The 16,181-nt window shown below is 41.2% G+C and overlaps 2 protein-coding genes across 4 annotated transcripts in view; both read left to right on the top strand.

Moving 5' to 3' along the window:
- CR2 (complement C3d receptor 2) overlaps nt 1-8,852 on the top strand; it is a 39,720-nt gene extending 30,868 nt beyond the window's left edge. For both annotated transcript variants that reach the window (XM_007988624.3, XM_007988623.3), the window contains 2 exons: nt 3,404-3,512; nt 7,441-8,852. In XM_007988624.3, the coding sequence (XP_007986815.3) occupies nt 3,404-3,494 (91 nt within the window). In that variant the 3' untranslated portion in view covers nt 3,495-3,512; nt 7,441-8,852. The remainder of the gene's footprint in view (nt 1-3,403; nt 3,513-7,440) is intronic.
- A 4,817-nt stretch (nt 8,853-13,669) lies between these two features.
- CR1 (complement C3b/C4b receptor 1 (Knops blood group)) overlaps nt 13,670-16,181 on the top strand; it is a 214,650-nt gene continuing 212,138 nt past the window's right edge. The window contains exon 1 of one of the 2 annotated variants that reach the window (XM_073011539.1): nt 13,670-14,082. In XM_073011539.1, the coding sequence (XP_072867640.1) occupies nt 13,947-14,082 (136 nt within the window). In that variant the 5' untranslated portion in view covers nt 13,670-13,946. The remainder of the gene's footprint in view (nt 14,083-16,181) is intronic. The other variant, XM_073011538.1, reaches the window with a different exon arrangement.

Genomic DNA, 16,181 nt, shown 5'->3' with positions numbered 1-16,181 from the left:
AAAGCCTCCTGTGTTTTATCACTAAAAATGATACTACATCCTTTTTTCTTTTCTATGTTACAGAAAGTGTATTTCTAGTCACAAATGTTGTTTTTCCCTATTTAAAATCACTGAAAAATCTTGTTTCCCTTCTTTAATATATCTTTTATATCACTATAAATATTTGCATACGTTTTTAAAATACAAAAGTAAATATGCTTGTTGTAGCAAATTAAATAGTTTATAAAGAAATTGAATAGTCTCTTCCACTGCACAACTGCTGCTGCCTTCAAGTCCAACATGTTAAGTTGATGGATATCAGCGATTTGCTGTAGACACTTTCATATGTTGCTCTATCTTATATATACATGCATGGCTTTTAAAACATTTGAGCAGTAATGTTAGAGAAATAGAAGTCACGTGAAAAGAGGTAATGACCACGTTCATTCATTCTTTTCTTGCACAACAACAGCTGAGTGCCTACTATGTCTTAGCACTATACTAGGCTAGAATAACAAAGCCTAGTAGCATATGGCCTCTGTCATCAAGGAGGTCGCAGCCTGGTAAAGGAGGACAAGCATGTCACTAAACAAGTACTATAAAATAATGTTGCCATGGTGGATTATATGATATTTGGTGAGGATGCAAAGCAAATGGTCAATATTTGGGAATTTTAATCAGGAAAAGTTTCAATGTGGAAGAGATGTTTCCGGTGAGCCTCAAGAGAGTGTAGACAAGGAGAGAAAGGCATTCCAGACAGAAAAAGCAGTCTGAATAAAGGCCCAGAGGCTTGGCTTTCCATCACGTATTGTAAGAACTACATAAACCATTTGAAATGGCTAGGAAATTGTGTGTGTGATGGTGATTGAAGGTAAAAGTGGCATAGCTTTAGGTGGAGGCATGCCATTAAAGGAAGAAAAAAAAAACTCTGACACATAAATCTTGTGGAAGCTACAGAATACTGATATGTGCAAAGGATACATTTTTAGCAAAGCATACCGTCAGGTGTTGGCCTCGGATGTTATATGTGCATAGGTTCGTGAGTCTTTGTGCATGCTAGTGTTAGGGTGGATAATCCAATGAAGTCTTACCAACTCTCAGGTAGCTCAGACTGGGGAGATGACAAAGTCATGCCACCTAAAACATGTCACCAAAAAGCTTCAGCAAAATTCATTTAGTGTGCCAAGTCCCCTGGATCTATCATTTACCCTGCCACCAGTGCCATATGATGCCATGGCTCAGTTATGTAATTCCCAGTCTAGGCTCAGACATGAAGGGGTTGCACTGAAACCATGTACTGAGGGTATCTACGAACCTGAGCAGTTTGTTCTAGGCTAGGGGCGCAAGGGTAAGGGCTGCCTATGGGGTTCTGGCTGTGCTGTACAGTTAGTGTGTACTTAGAGTGTAGAGTTTACCAGAGTGTGTGCCACACAACCCTGTTTTCATGAATGACTTCAGAAAAAAAAAAGGGTGTTCTATGGCAAATAAGATTTGGACATACTGCACACTGTATTTTTTTCTTGTGGAGACTCACAAGGACCATGAGAATATTTAATAAGAGGTTCTTTGCTATCAAGAGGACAGGATTTCCAGGACTTGATGACATGCTGGATGTTGGGAGAAGGAGGCACATAGAATGGCTCACATGAAGGTGATGACGTGGACTCCCTGACTCATTAAAAGAGGAGGGGGGCAGGTTTGTGGGGGAAGATGAGGAGTTCGTTTCTGACCTGTTACCTTGAGGTACTCATGATTTAGAGTTGGGAGAAGGGTCTGGACCCAGGTGGGTGAGACTTAAATCAAAATGGAAGCTGTGTGACCAAAAAGGACAGAATAGATAAAAATTGGAATGAGAACAGCCCTCAGAAGAACAGTAATGTTCAAAAGGCGGAAAGTGAAAGAAGAGAGGCAGGGGGAAAACTAGGAGAGAGTAATGTCACAGAATTCAAGGAGAAAAGGGTCTCAAAAAAAATAGGGATGTCATTTGCAGGGCCTTCCTCATAGGAAGTCATAAGATAATTTCAGCCAAGAGTAATTAGAAACGTAAACACATAGAAAATACAGTCTCTATCTCTTTCCTTCATGCTACTGAGTTTGCTCTCTAGAGCATTGCATGTGTATAAAAATTTGCAAATTTGGGGAATGCTTACAAGTGCAAATGATTTATAATGTTCCAGTCTAATTATTGTTTATTAATATGATTATATCATGTACTATACTTAAGTGCCTCAATTGATATGAGCCAAACATACCTGTTTAACCAGATTCCTAGGTGTCATTCATTTGTTTTATTTTCATTTGCTAACCCACTTCAATTGATTTTCCAATAATTGATATAGACGTTTGAGTAGCCTGAAATGCTTTTTGTAAATGAGATGAGTAATCATTTAAAAATGAATGTCTAGTGACAATATTAAATATTTTTAAAAGCCATCTAAACCTTTGAAAGATACTATGCTATTCTTTTCTAGTCATCTAAGATATTGTAACAAAGCTTAAATCTCACATCGACTTAAAAATTACTGTTTTGTAATCTTCTTAACGTATCTCCTATACACGAAACTCTTCAGTATTGTAGTGAGTGATGTGGTGACAGTATCCTTAGCGGTATTCTTTCTTCCCCAGTAATTTTGTATTACCTTATTTCAGAGCTCTACATGGTAGTATAATCACATTTTATTGTCTTTTAGTAATTCTGGCAAAGTGGTTTTAGAAACACTATGAAATATATGTACTTTCAAAGAAGGAAAGTAAAAACATTCTCTTCAAACTCGTTTAAAGCTTTTAAGTTGGACTAGAAGATTGAGTCCCAAAAGGGCAAAGTTATGATCAAATTCTAAAATAAGAACATATTTTTGCTTCTTTTCTTCACTTTGGAAGTTGTAGTTGTTAGTCATTAAGCGTCCTGGTTCTAGGGTAAAGCTGCCTAGTGTCAGCCTCTGATTTGAACACTTACAAGCCTAGATCATTAATTTTTTATGTGCCTTTCCAAAAAAATGGAATTACAGTGTTTACATTTCATAGGATAAAAACAATAAAAATGAAATCATCACAGAAAACCAAACATTGCATGTTCTCACTTATAAGTGGAAGTTGAACAATGAGAACATGTGAGCACAGGGAAGGGAACGTCACACACTGGGGCCTTTCACTGGGTGGGGGGTCGGAGGAGAGATAACAGTAGGAGAAATAACTAATATAGATGACAGGTTGATGGGTGCAGCAAACCACCATGGCACATGTGTACCTATGTAACAAACCTGCACATTCTGCACATGTACCCCAGAACTTAAAGTATAATTTTAAAAAATGAAATCATCCACAAAAGTACTTACCATGTGTTGGGAATTATGGAAAGCAAACAACTGCTACATTGAATCATGGTCAATGAGTAAAGATACTACTTTTTTCTTCTTCTGTTTAGCAATTATTATACAAATACAAGCCAGAAAGAAGCTTTTCGTTTAGAAGCACGAGAAGTATATTCTATTGATCCATACAACCCAGCAAGTTGATCAGAAGACAAACTGGTGGTATGTAATGAAATGGAGATATTATTAATTTACGTATAAAATTTCCTTCAACTTGTATTTATCAATAAGCATAGCACTCATGGTATATATACGTGCTTCTTACTATTGCACAAGTCTTCAGTAATCATGCATATCAGTTGTTCATTTACCTACTTCATATTGCCAACTAATGTTCCAATTTTTTTAATCCATTCATCCATTCAATAAATATTAAACTAAATAGCAAAACAACTAAGAATAAAATAAATAAGATGATAAGCATTATATAGAGACATAATAAAGTATGCAAGGGGGATAAAGAGAACAGGGTGGTTGCAAGGGAAGCTCTTATAAGAGAATGTCGTTTGAGCAAAAACTCAAGGGAAGTAAAGAGGCAGGACCAGGCATGGTGGCTCATGCCTGTAATACCAGCACTTTGGGAGGCTGAGGTGGGCAGGATCACTCAAGGTCAAGAGTTCGAGACCAGCCTGTTCAACACAGTAAAACCCTGTCTCTACTAAAAATACAAAAATTAGCCAAGTGCAGTGGTGTGCACCTGTGGTCCCAGCTACTTGGGAGGCTGAGGCTGGAGAATCACTTGAGCCTAGGAGGTGGAGGTTGCAGTGAGCCAAGATTGTGCCACTGTACCCCAGCCTGGACAACAGAGCAAGACTGCATCTCAAAAATAATAATAATAATAATAAAATAAAATAAAAAGCCATGTGGCCATATGGGGGAGGAGGATTCCAGAAAGAACAGTAGGTGCAAAGGGCAAAGGCCATAAGGCAGTTTGTGCCAGCTGTGTTGGCAGCACAGCAGGGAGGCCAGTGTGGCCTACAGTTGTAGAGATGGAATCAGAGAGATGGAGGTGGGATGCGGGGGAGAGGATGATCATACAAAGTCTTGCTATGTCATTGCAATGGGATGGTGGGCAGGAGAGGATGATTGTATGAAGTCATGGTAAAGAGATTGGTTTTTATTTGGAAGCTTTTAAGGAGAGGAGCAACACATCCACCTTAACTGCTGTGTTAAGAACAGATTGTAGGAAGCCACGGGTGGAAGATAGGAGTCAATGAGGAGGCTGCTGCAATCATCCAGGCAAGAAATTGTCAGTGGCTACCACCGGGCTGTGAGAAGAGGCCAGATTCTGCATGCATTTTTAAGACAGTGACAATAGGATTTGTTGATAGTTTGTTGATAGTTTATCAGAATATGAGAGGAAGAGAGCTATCAATAATGACAGGAGGGCTTTTGCCTAAGCAACTGGAAGGATAGAACTGCCATTAATTAACATGATTGAGAATGCAAACAGCAGGATTGGGGAGAAAAATCAGGAGTTCCACTGTGGAGATGTTAAGTGTGGGTGTCTAATAGACTTGGCAAGAAGACAGCTGATGTACAAGTCTGTATTTTGGGCAATTGGTCCAGGCTGGAGATACAAATTTGGGCTTTGTCATTGTGTGGATGTACATAACAATGAGACTGAATAAGATCTCCGAGGAGAAGTCAAAGAGGCTATAGGGAAAAGGAAAGGTCCAAGTATTGAGCCCTGGATCCTCCAACGTTAGGAGTCATGGAGTGAGAAGGTGCCCACTAGGGAGTGAAGGAGCAGCCTCTGATACTATCCGGAGAAGAACCTCAAAGTCAGGTGAAGAAAGAATTTTAGGGAGGAGGGAGTGATCAACTCTTCTGTTCAGTGTTGCTGGTAGGCCAAGAAAGATGAGCCCTGAAAACTGACCATTGAAATTCAGTAGCACAATTTTTTTTTTTTTTTTTTTTTGAGACAGGGTCTCGCTCTGTCACCCAGGCTGGAGTGCAGTGGTGTGATCTCAGTTCACACTTCCTAGGTTCAAGTGATTCTCATGCCTCAGTTTCCTGAGTAGCTGGGATCACAGGCGAGCAGCACAAAATTTGCTGGTGAACTTGACAAGACAGTTTTGGAAGAGAGGAAGGAGGCAAGAGCCAGACTGGACTGAGCTTAAGAGCAAATGAAAGGAGAGAAATTTCAGCTATCAGCTAGAGACAACTCTTTCCAGGATTTTTTTCTATAAAAAGGAGCAAATAAGTAAAGTGCTAGAAAGAGTAAAATGTAAAGTCAACAGAAATATTTTTTAAGATTGGAGAAATAGGAACTATGCTCTATTCCTACATGCTGATGGGAAGGATCTAGTAGAAAGGGAAAGAGTGACAGCGGAAAGAGAGGCAAGAATTGCTGGAGCAAGGTCTGGGTAAGCTAGGAGGAACAGACTAAGCAGAGGAGCTGACCTTAGCTGTATGGGCTTAGTAACAGAAGGGAGGGCAGAATCTGCAGGTGCAGATGAAGGCAGGTGGGGAGCTGTGATGGGGAGTGAATGTGTGGAAGTTCTCTTCCGATGATTCAGTCTTCTCAGTGAATAGAAAGCAAATTGTTCAGCTGAGAGTGAGGCTGGGAAAGGAGGTATTAGAGAGTTAAGAAGAAAAAGGAAGGCATTAAATCATCAACTAAGAATTGAAGACTGAATTATAGGGAGTACAGAAAGGCGGACAGGCAACATGAGGTGTGCACCTGAGGTTCCCATGAGAAAATGGGGATGAACGTTTGAAGGTTTACTCTGTCCAGGGATTATGCAACAGTCTTTCATGCCCTCTCTTACTTAGCCATCAGTACCACTTTGAAAGGTGGGTGTTCTCCCAAGATAATACCAAGATGAAGAAATAGTATCCAAGAAAACCTAGGCTAAAAGATTCTCTTGGGCAAGGTCTCAGGGTCAGTCACTGGCAAAGGTGGAATGCAAGCTCATGTCTGACTTTAAACTGTTTTCTCCTACATAATCTATAAAATAAAGATACCAGCTGGGAGCGGTGGTTCACATCTGTAATCCCAGCACTTTGGGAGGCTGAGGCAGGCAGATCACGAGGTCAGGAGATCGAGACTATCTTGGCCAACATGGCGAAACCCTGTCTCTACTGAAAATCAAAAATTAGCTGGGTTTGGTGGTGCGTGCCTGTAATCCCAGCTACTCTGGAGGCTGAGGCAAGAGAATTGCTTGAACCAGGAAGTTGGAAGTTACAATGAGCCGAGATCACGCTACTGCACTCCCCCCTGCCGACAGAGTGAGATTCCATCTCAAAATAAAATAAAATAAAATAAAGATACCACCTTTGTCCTCTTGGAATTTATTTTAATAAGACAAATAAGACCCATACATATCACAGGTAATAATACATACCATAAACAAGGTATAGAAAATCTGTGATGGCAGTTGAGGAAGAAAAGGTAACTTGCTGCTGGTAAGTCGTGACAGGGAAACCATACTAGTGACCTCTAAATCCAAACCAGTAGGGGTGCAGAGTACAGCTAGCACATAAATATTTGTTGAATGAATATATGAATGAGAAACATTATTACTTTCATTTCTCACTCATTTAGATTAATTCATGTTCATATGAATGTATATAAAATGTAGTTATTTGGCCGGGCACGGTGGCTCACACCTGTAATCCCAGCACTTTGGGAGGCCGAGATGGGCAGATCATGAGGTCAGGAGATCGAGACCATCCTGGCTAACATGGTGAAATCCCGTCTCTACTAAAAATACAAAAAATTAGCCGGGCATGGTGGCGTGTGCCTGTAGTCCCAGCTACTCGGGAGGCTGAGGCAGGAGAATGGCATGAACCTGGGAGGCGGAGCTTGCAGTGAGCCAAGATCGTGCCACTGCACTCCAGTCTGGGCAACAGAGCAAGACTCTATCTCAAAAAAAAAAAAAAAAAAAAAAAAAGTTGTTATTTGTTCCAGATCATCTTATATGAAGAAAGGCCTTTCAATAGAATGATATCTTCTAGTAGATTTGTTGCTTTGTTGGTTGTAACAGTTGTAACTGGTATGTAAAGAGAATGTTAGCATTATTGAAACTTCGAGTTGCACCACTGCTATTCATGCTGCCTCCTAAACAGAAATGATCTATTTCAGTGTGCCTTGTTGCTTGGAATTCAACGGAACATTGATTAGAAAGAAACTGCTCTAACATCATCAAGTCTCTTTATATGGTCTCAAGACCAAGGAAATTATGTCGTAAGCAATCACTTCCTATATGCACTTATTCTCAAGAAGAACATCTTTATGGTGAAGATGGGAGCCCAGTTTCACGGCCATGTATTCTTCAAGGACTTTCTGAAGCCTCACTTGTGAGATGTCTGAAGCCAGGTCATGGCTATAAACAATTACATGGCTCTAAAAGTTTCGCCCTTTGTAAGAAAGGCACTAAAAAGAGCTGTCCTGGTATCTAGACCCATCTTCTTTTTGTAAGCAGCATACTAGTGTTGCTATGTGCTTTTGGTTATAATGTGGTTTTAATTATACAAATAAAGTATGAAGCATTTTCTGGGGTTATGATGGCCATACCTTTATTAGGAAGAATGGTTTTATTTTGATAGGAGCTTCCTTCTCTGGTGTTGTTAATCATTTCATTTTTACCCTCACTTAGTTTGAGTTTTTCTCACATTACTGTATATACTTTGCCTTTCCATAATCACTCAGTGATTCCAATTTGCACAAGTTTTTTTAAATTATGGGAATCAAGTTTTAATCCTAGAGATTTGGTATACAGTTCAAGCTTTGGATGTTTCCTTAGCAGTTTTGTGATAAGCTCTAGTTGCTTGTAAAATTTCACTTAATAATGTGTACATTAACCATTCAATAAATTGTAATTGTAAAGAAAACATACAACACTTGCCTTATTTTGTTTTTTCTGGAGTCAATGAACTCTTGAGTAACAGAGAGTCTTTGGGCTTTAGAGTTCACGATTTAACAGTTATTCATTCAGGATCCCATCACTTGGTCATTTTAGCCAAACTTTCAACCCACAAATTCAATTTCCTCACCCTCAAGACTTTCTCTTATATTTGTCCAGCCAATACCTTCCCCGGCTCACTCATCCTCTCCCACCACACCCTTGATATAGATATAGCTGTTAATTTTCTCTGTTCCAACATTTAAACTATTGAGAAAATAAAACTTTGCTCACTGGTGACCACAAATTTACTCTCTACCTTCTCCTAGACTAAGTATGCTGTTCAGCATCTTTTTTTCTCTTTTTTAAAATTGTGATTAAAAACACATAACATAAAATTTACCATCTCCACCATTTTTAAGTGTACAGTTCAGTAGAGTTAGGTACATTTACATTGTTGTAAAGCAGATCTCCACAACTTTTTCTCTTATAAAACTAAGACTCTGTATTTATTATATAATAACTCCACATTCCCCCATCCCTTCAGCCCCTGGCAACCACCATTCTGTTTTCTGTCGCAATGAATTTGACTACTCTCAGTACCTCATGTAAGTGGAATCATACAGTGCCTGTCTTTTGTGACTGACTTATTTCATTTAGTATAATGTCCTCAAGGTTCATTAATATTGTAGCATGTGTCAGAATTTCCTTTTTAAGGAAAGAAAGAAATTCATTGGGTGTATATGCAATTTTGTTTATACATTTTGTGTATCCATTTATCTGTCAGTAGCCATTAGATTGTGTATTAGTCTATTCTTATATTGCAATATAGAAATACCTGAGACTGAGTAATTTATAAAGAAAAGAGTTTTAATTGGCTCATAGTTCCACAGATTGTATGAGAAGCATGATACTTGCATCTGCTCAGCTTCTGGGGAGGCCCCCAGCAAACAGACAATTATGGCAGAAGGTAAAGAGGGAAGCCAGGCATCTTTTACATGGCAGAAGCAGGAGCAAGGGAGAGAGAGGGGAGGTGCCACACACTAGAACAGCACCAAGGGTATGGTGCTAAACCATTCATGAAGGATCCACCCTCATGATCCAATCACCTCCTAGCAGGTCCCACCTCCAACAACTGGGGATTACAATTCTACATGAGATTTGGATGGGAACACAGCTTTCTTCTGAGCCCTCCATATTTTTCCAACCTCTGCCTGTTGCCTAATTCCAAGGTTGCTGCCACATTTTCAGGTATCTTTATAGCAATGACCCAAACCTGGGTACCAATTTTCTGTATTAGAAATACCTGAAGCTTGGTAATTTATAAACAAAAGAGGTTTAATTGGCTTATGGTTCCAGGGTCTGTACAGGAAACATGATGCTGATTTCTTCCTGCCTTCTAGGGAGGCCTTGGGAAACTCAAAACCATGGAGGAAGGCAAAGGGGGAGAAAGGCATCCCATATGGTGGGAGCAGGAGGAAGAGAGAGAGGGGGCAGGTGCAACACACTTTTAAACTACTAGATTTGGTGAGAACTCACTCCCTATACAGTACCAAGCTAATCCATTCAAGAGAAATCCACCTTCATGATCCAGTCACCTCCCACTAGGCCCCTCTCCAACACTGGAGATTACAATTCGACATGATATTTGGTGCAGACACAGATCCAAACCATATCAGGTTGTTTCCACCTCTTTGCTATTGTGAATAGTGCTTCCGTGAGCATGGGTGTACAGATATCTTTTCAGACATTGCTTTCAATTCTTTTGGATCCATATCCAGAAGTAGGATACTCTTCAGCATCTTTTATTCATGTACAGTCACCAACACTTTCATTTCCCCATGTTGTCTGTTCACTCTCCTCAAGCCATCTATTCTACATTCATTCTTTCTTCCTTCTATTAAGGGATGATGAAAATATCCGAGGGTAATTCTCTCAACCTCCATCATATCTACGTCCACTCACCCTTACCATCATGTCTGTCTTACACTTTTCACAGCCTATATCTTTCTCTCCTCATCCCTTTCTGTCTTTTCCAGGACATTGTTCCTTCAGTTAGACCCTCTCTCATCACTGGCTCCTTCGTTCCACCTCTAAAAGTCCTGAAGCCAAGACCTGCTGAGCTGCATGTGACAGAAATCCACCTCACACTGGCTTAAACCAAAAATGAATTTTACTAAATCACATGACAGAAAAGGCCAGGCCTGTAGTTGGCTCTTGTCAAAACAGGGATAGTCAAAGCATGCCTTCAGGAATATCTTCTCCTTCTGCTTTACCTTGCTGGCTTCATTCTCTGGAAGAAACTCCCTAAAAACCAGCAAAATATTTGCTTACAATGTGAAGTGCACGTCTCATCAGATTAGCTTTCCAGTACAAAGAGCTTCTCTTGTCCAATAAGTCTTTCAAAAGTCCCTTCAATAGCTCTCATTCTCCAAATAGGGTTACATGTCCCCAAAGGAAGCAATAACTAGGAGCAAGACAGTGAAATAAACACAGGGCAAGGCCTGAGTTGCCTGCCCAGCCTTGGAGATGGGGGTAGGGTTGGTCCACCTCACTGGTTCTCAAGTGGGATGATTTTGCCCTCCCAATGACATTTGGCAGTGTCTAGAGACATTTTTGGTTACTACAACTGGAGGAAGGAAGTGCTTCTGGCCTCTAGTGGGTAGAGGCCAGGGTTACTGCTACCCATTCTCTAAGGCACAAGACAACCCTCCAGAACGAAGAATTATCTGGTCCACGATGTCAATAATATGGAGGTTGAGAAACCACAGTCTTCCAGAATCACACTGAACTATGGGAAAAAGGGGATTTCTCAATGGAAAAACCTAGGGGCAAATCCCAGAGGAAGGGACACATTTAGAGCAACAGATATCCACCTTCCCCTCCATCTGAAAACAAATCTTCCCCCAAACCATCTATGTTTCTCTTTTAAACTATCTGTCTACCACCAAATTTTCAGAAAGAGTGGTTGACCTTAGTTGTCTCAACCATTGTAGTCATTCATTCAAGAAATAATTGTAGAACTCCTTCTCTCTGCTAAGCATTATTTTAGGTCATGGGATTTGGCAGTGGTAAACTGACATGTTCTCAGGCAGCTTTTATTCTAGTGGGAGAGACACACAATAAGATTTTCAGATGGTAATAAAATGAAAAAATGATAAGTATAATTTTTTAATCTATGTAAAACAAACAAAAAGGAAAGGAAGTTCTGAATTAATGTGCAATTTTAAATAGTGGCCAAGAAAGGCTCCATTAAGAAGGTCTCATTTGAGCCAAATAACTCAAGGAGATGAGGCAGTAGCTATGCAGACAGATATCTGGGCAAAGGACTTTTAAATGGGAGGAAAAAAACTGAAGAGAAAAACACACCTGCTGTACTTGGAGAAATAATTTGTTTGCATGCTGATGGTAAAAATCCAGCAGAAAGAGGGGTATGATAATGCTGGAGAAAGTGAGAATTGCTGGTTTCCTTGAGCGAGTGAGAGCAAACTGAATCTAGGGCACAAGTGGAGAGATCACCCTTAGACTTAGACTGTGGACAGTATAAATACACTAATAAGAGAGAAGGAGATTACATGGGCCAAATACAAGAATTTTGGTGGAGCGATGGTGGAAAATTGTAGATCTATTTGATTGTTTCTATTTTCTCAATAAAGAAAGAAACAAAGCTATTCACAGAGATTAGGAATGTTGGAGAAGGTGTCAGAAATAAATGTCAAAAATATGAAATAGTCATTTAGGAGAATGGGAGAATAAATGGATTAGACAAACAATAGTGGAAATGTCAGGCAGCAGTACAATGGTCCATTTGAAATTCTTTGTTACTAAAGTAAGGCTAGTCATTGTATCTCTGTGTCTTTTCCAGTCACATTCAGTTTCACAGGTATGGGAGCAAAATAATGGAGAATTGATTCTAACCAGGATTGTCGTTTTGTCTAACGCCTATAATAAAGCAAGAGAAGGGTGAGGGAGCTAATGGTGGGTGCAAGATGATGATTATAATGACAGAGTATGCAATTTAACCTGGTAGTGATGAAAGTGAAGACAAGAAGGAGGTGAGGCTGAGAGAGCGGTAGGATCAATGGGCTGCAGGCACTGAGACAGACAAAGATTGCTGGATTCAGTTTAATGGTAAAAGAGAAGAGTAGGATTGGTGGTTAGAGAGTGGGATCACTGAAATCATTGAGGGTTGCAGTGACGGTGACAAGTTTTAGAGCATGCACATGAGCGTTAGTGTCAGAGGAGAGTAGAGGACAAGACCACAGGCAGAGAAGAGGTCAAGGCACTTTAAGGCCAGGGATTTGAAAATACTATTGCTATGAATATTGAAATCACCAGGGACTGTGGCAGAAGTAATAGTGGAGAAGGTGGCCATGAGCCAGGAGCTAAAACCTTCAAGGAATGAGGGGAGAAAGTAGATACTAGGAGATGGATACCAGCAGAAGTGGTAAGGAGTGGCACCTTCTGATAGCATGTGATGGAAAACTGGGAAACTGAGCCTTCTCCTCTTCTCTTTTCCTAAGCCTACTACAATCTGACTGCTTCTCCCATTACTCTGTCGAGAATAACTTGAAATGATGATAGCAAATCCTTAAAAGAATGTCACTGGATGTATTAAAGTGTGATAAGTGATATGATCAAAGTAGACATTTCTTCCACTAGAATTTTGGGAGAAAGCCTAATGGAAACCAGTGCACACAGAAAGACAAATCCTGTATGATACCAGTCATATGTGGACTCTAAAAAAGCTCATCTCATAGAAGTAGAGAGTAGAGTACTGGTTACCAGAGGCTGGGGAAGGGAGAGACAATGGGAGATAGAGACAGATTGGTTAAAAGGCACAGGATCACAGATAGATAGGAGGAATAAATTCATCCTTGAATACTTAACCGTCACCCTAAATCTGTCACTCCTACATCCATATTTCTTATTTCAATAAGTAGCACCACCATCCATTTCTAATCCTGGGGCTAACTCTTGATTGCTTTCTTCTCACCACCAACCTTAAGAAAGGAAGTAACCAATATCCAGTACACAAGCAACTGTTCATTTCATCTCCAAAATCTTTGTTAATTGTCCACTTTATCCACCCAGTCAGGGCCGCCATCAAACCTCACTTGGATGTCAGCAAAAGCTCCCTGACTGGTCTCCCCTCTCCATTACTGCCCTATTCTAATCTACCTTCCATACTATACACAGATTTACATTTTTAAAATGTATATCTGATAGTCCCTCCCTTTTTTAAAAATCTTACAATGGCCTGACATCTCAATTCACGATAAGGAAATTGGTTCTTCACATTCTCTGTACACTGTACACATAGCCTGCAATTGCCCTTCAACACAGAGACCAGGCATTTCATTAGCTGACCTTCCCACACACATTCTTGCAAAGAGAAATAGTCAAGCAGGGTGTTTGGAGGCGAGCTGCCGTCATCCACCACCTTTGTCTGTAAGCGCAGAGCCTCGCACGCGCGATCCATCGGAAGTCCAAGCATTGTCAAGCTCTGCTGCTGCACCTGGGTCCGCAAGGTGGGCTCTGCCAGCGAAACCCCTTAGAAACAATGCAAATGGGGAGTAAACATGGCCTCGCCCATGAAGAGGAAGCTGTGGTCAAAAGCATTTTGTCCCGGAACCCCGCAGCCCTCCCCATATCCTGGGCGCGGAGCACAAGGATTGGTCACTCCTCTTTGTACTGCTCTTTTCCTCTTATTTCAGTTTTCTTCGAGAACAAATCTGGTTTGTAGATGTGCTTGGGGAGAATGGGGGCCTCTTCTCCAAGAAGCCCGGAGCCTGTTGGGCCGCCGGGGCCGCGTCTCCCCTTCTGCTGCGGAGGATCCCTGCTGGCGGTTGTGGTGCTGCTCGCGCTGCCGGTGGCCTGGGGTGAGACGCGGGCAGGCGTGGGGAGGCGCCTGGGCGGACGAGGCACCCGGGGTCCCGCAGGGAACTCGCGTGCCTCGCTGGGCAGCGCTGCGCTGCGCGCCCGGGTCCGAAGGCAGTGCTATGGGTGGGCTGAGCGCGCGAGCCGGCAAGGCGGCGGGTCTGGGATCCTTCTGCGCACTGGAGACCCTCGCTGCTTCTGGGTAAGCATGGAGTCCCCATGTGCATGGGGCTTAAGTCGTGACCAGCGCAGAGGAAGGCGCAGATGCTGAGCGGGTGTCGCATGAAATTCCTTGCATTTGTGTATTCACAGTCTAGGCTGGCTATAGCGGAGCATGGCGTTGATCCTAGCGAAAGGGGACTTGGGGATCCGACAAACCTGAGTTCTGGTCCTAGGAACTTAACTATGAGGCAGCTTAGCACACCTAAGTCTGTTTGCTCTTCTGTAAAATGGGGACATTGATTCTGTGCATTGTGGAGTTGCTGCCTCAGTGGCATAAAGCCTGTCGAGTGTCTAACACAGGGCCTGTCCCCAAGTCCATTTCTATCCCCCCAACCATTGCCTCTGCACTTTGCTCCCAATGGTGTTTAGACAAGCAGTCCCAGGGATGCAGGTATTACCTGACAACTGCCCCGCATAGAACTGTCCTCGTCCCCCACCCCAAGCCACCACCGCCATCATCACCCTTGCACTTGATTGATAGCATACTTTAAGACAGATGCATGCCAGGCACTTGGGGATTAGAGGAGTAAGGGCAGCCCCAGAACATGCAGTGTAACCGCTGCAGGTAGAAGGGACAGCAGATATGTTTACAGTTCGCATTTTAGGAATGTGTTTAGTGCAAAATAAAACCTATTATAACTACTATGGAAATTTTGAGGCCTCATCTCTTCCTTTTTCTTAACTTCACATAGGTAAACATCTTCAATTAGAACCCTTCTATTATTATTTTTGGGCTCCCCAGAAGTCTTCTTGTTTGCCTAGACTCACTGGCAACATCTCAATTGAAGTGACAGTCTTGGTTGTTCCTGTCCAGCCTCTTCTGACAACTCCAGGTTCGCCCTTCTCTGCTACTAGACATTTTGCATTCTTTATTGAGTGTTCCTTCTTCTCTAAAAGAGTAAAAAATAAAATAAATTAAAACCAAGTTCCCGCAAGAGTTGTTATTAATATTTGATCTCCTAAGGCACCAGAAAGTAACCTGTCAGGTGAAGAGATATGATAAAACTTACAATTTTATTTTTAGGAGAGAAGCATGCCCAGTAAGTTAAGCAATCTGTTGTCAGTGCTTAAGAATTTGTGTCATCCTTGTGAGTACTGACCCTCTTCTTACTAGAATGTTGTTTTAGTTTGCCTATGTTGATTAAGTTACTGTTATAAACAATCCCAGACACTATTAATTGCAAAAAAAAAAAAAAAAATTACTGAGGTTATCACAATAACCTCCAAATGTGAAACAGCCTAAACTATACTACCTAGAAATTTTCTTGCTGACATAATTTAAATTTTAAAATGCTGATGGATGTTTCCAGTGTGCACGGTCCTTTAGAATTTTAAAGAAGTATAAGAGCTATGCACCCAAGGTATATGCATGTAGAAGTAGGTGGTGGAGTTTTATGAAATCTACTTATTAGGAAGCCAGTGTTCGGCTTTTTCCAGCTTCTGCTACTTACCAGCTGGGGTCTTGGACCCAGTAAGTTAAGTCACATCACTGACCTTCAGTGTCCACATGTATAAAATGAGCATAACTGACATCCTGATCTCTGAGAGAGATATTTTGAAAATCAGATGGTGTAATGCATGTGACAGTGTTTTGTAATCTGAAAACCCCCATACATGTCTGAAAAATCATGACTAAGAAGTCATGCAAGACTGCAGGATCACTGAAAAGGGAGACGTCTTAGCTCCTATGATCAGGAAAGTGTGAGTGAAAGGTGTATGGATTTACTAGCACTTAAAGAGTGAATCCAGAAACAGGTTGCATAGGACAGTTTATGGGGATATTTATTTCTATACAAAACATAGCAGAGGAACTAGGATTGTTTTGTTATTATGATTAACTCACAGTATCCGTGAAGTGGTATAGGGCTATTTGAAAGAG

This window comes from Chlorocebus sabaeus, chromosome 25, assembly GCF_047675955.1.
Source record: "Chlorocebus sabaeus isolate Y175 chromosome 25, mChlSab1.0.hap1, whole genome shotgun sequence".
NCBI lineage: Eukaryota > Metazoa > Chordata > Mammalia > Primates > Cercopithecidae > Chlorocebus > Chlorocebus sabaeus.
The sequence above is the reverse complement of the archived record's forward strand: the minus strand, read 5'-3'. Positions and strand labels throughout refer to the sequence as shown.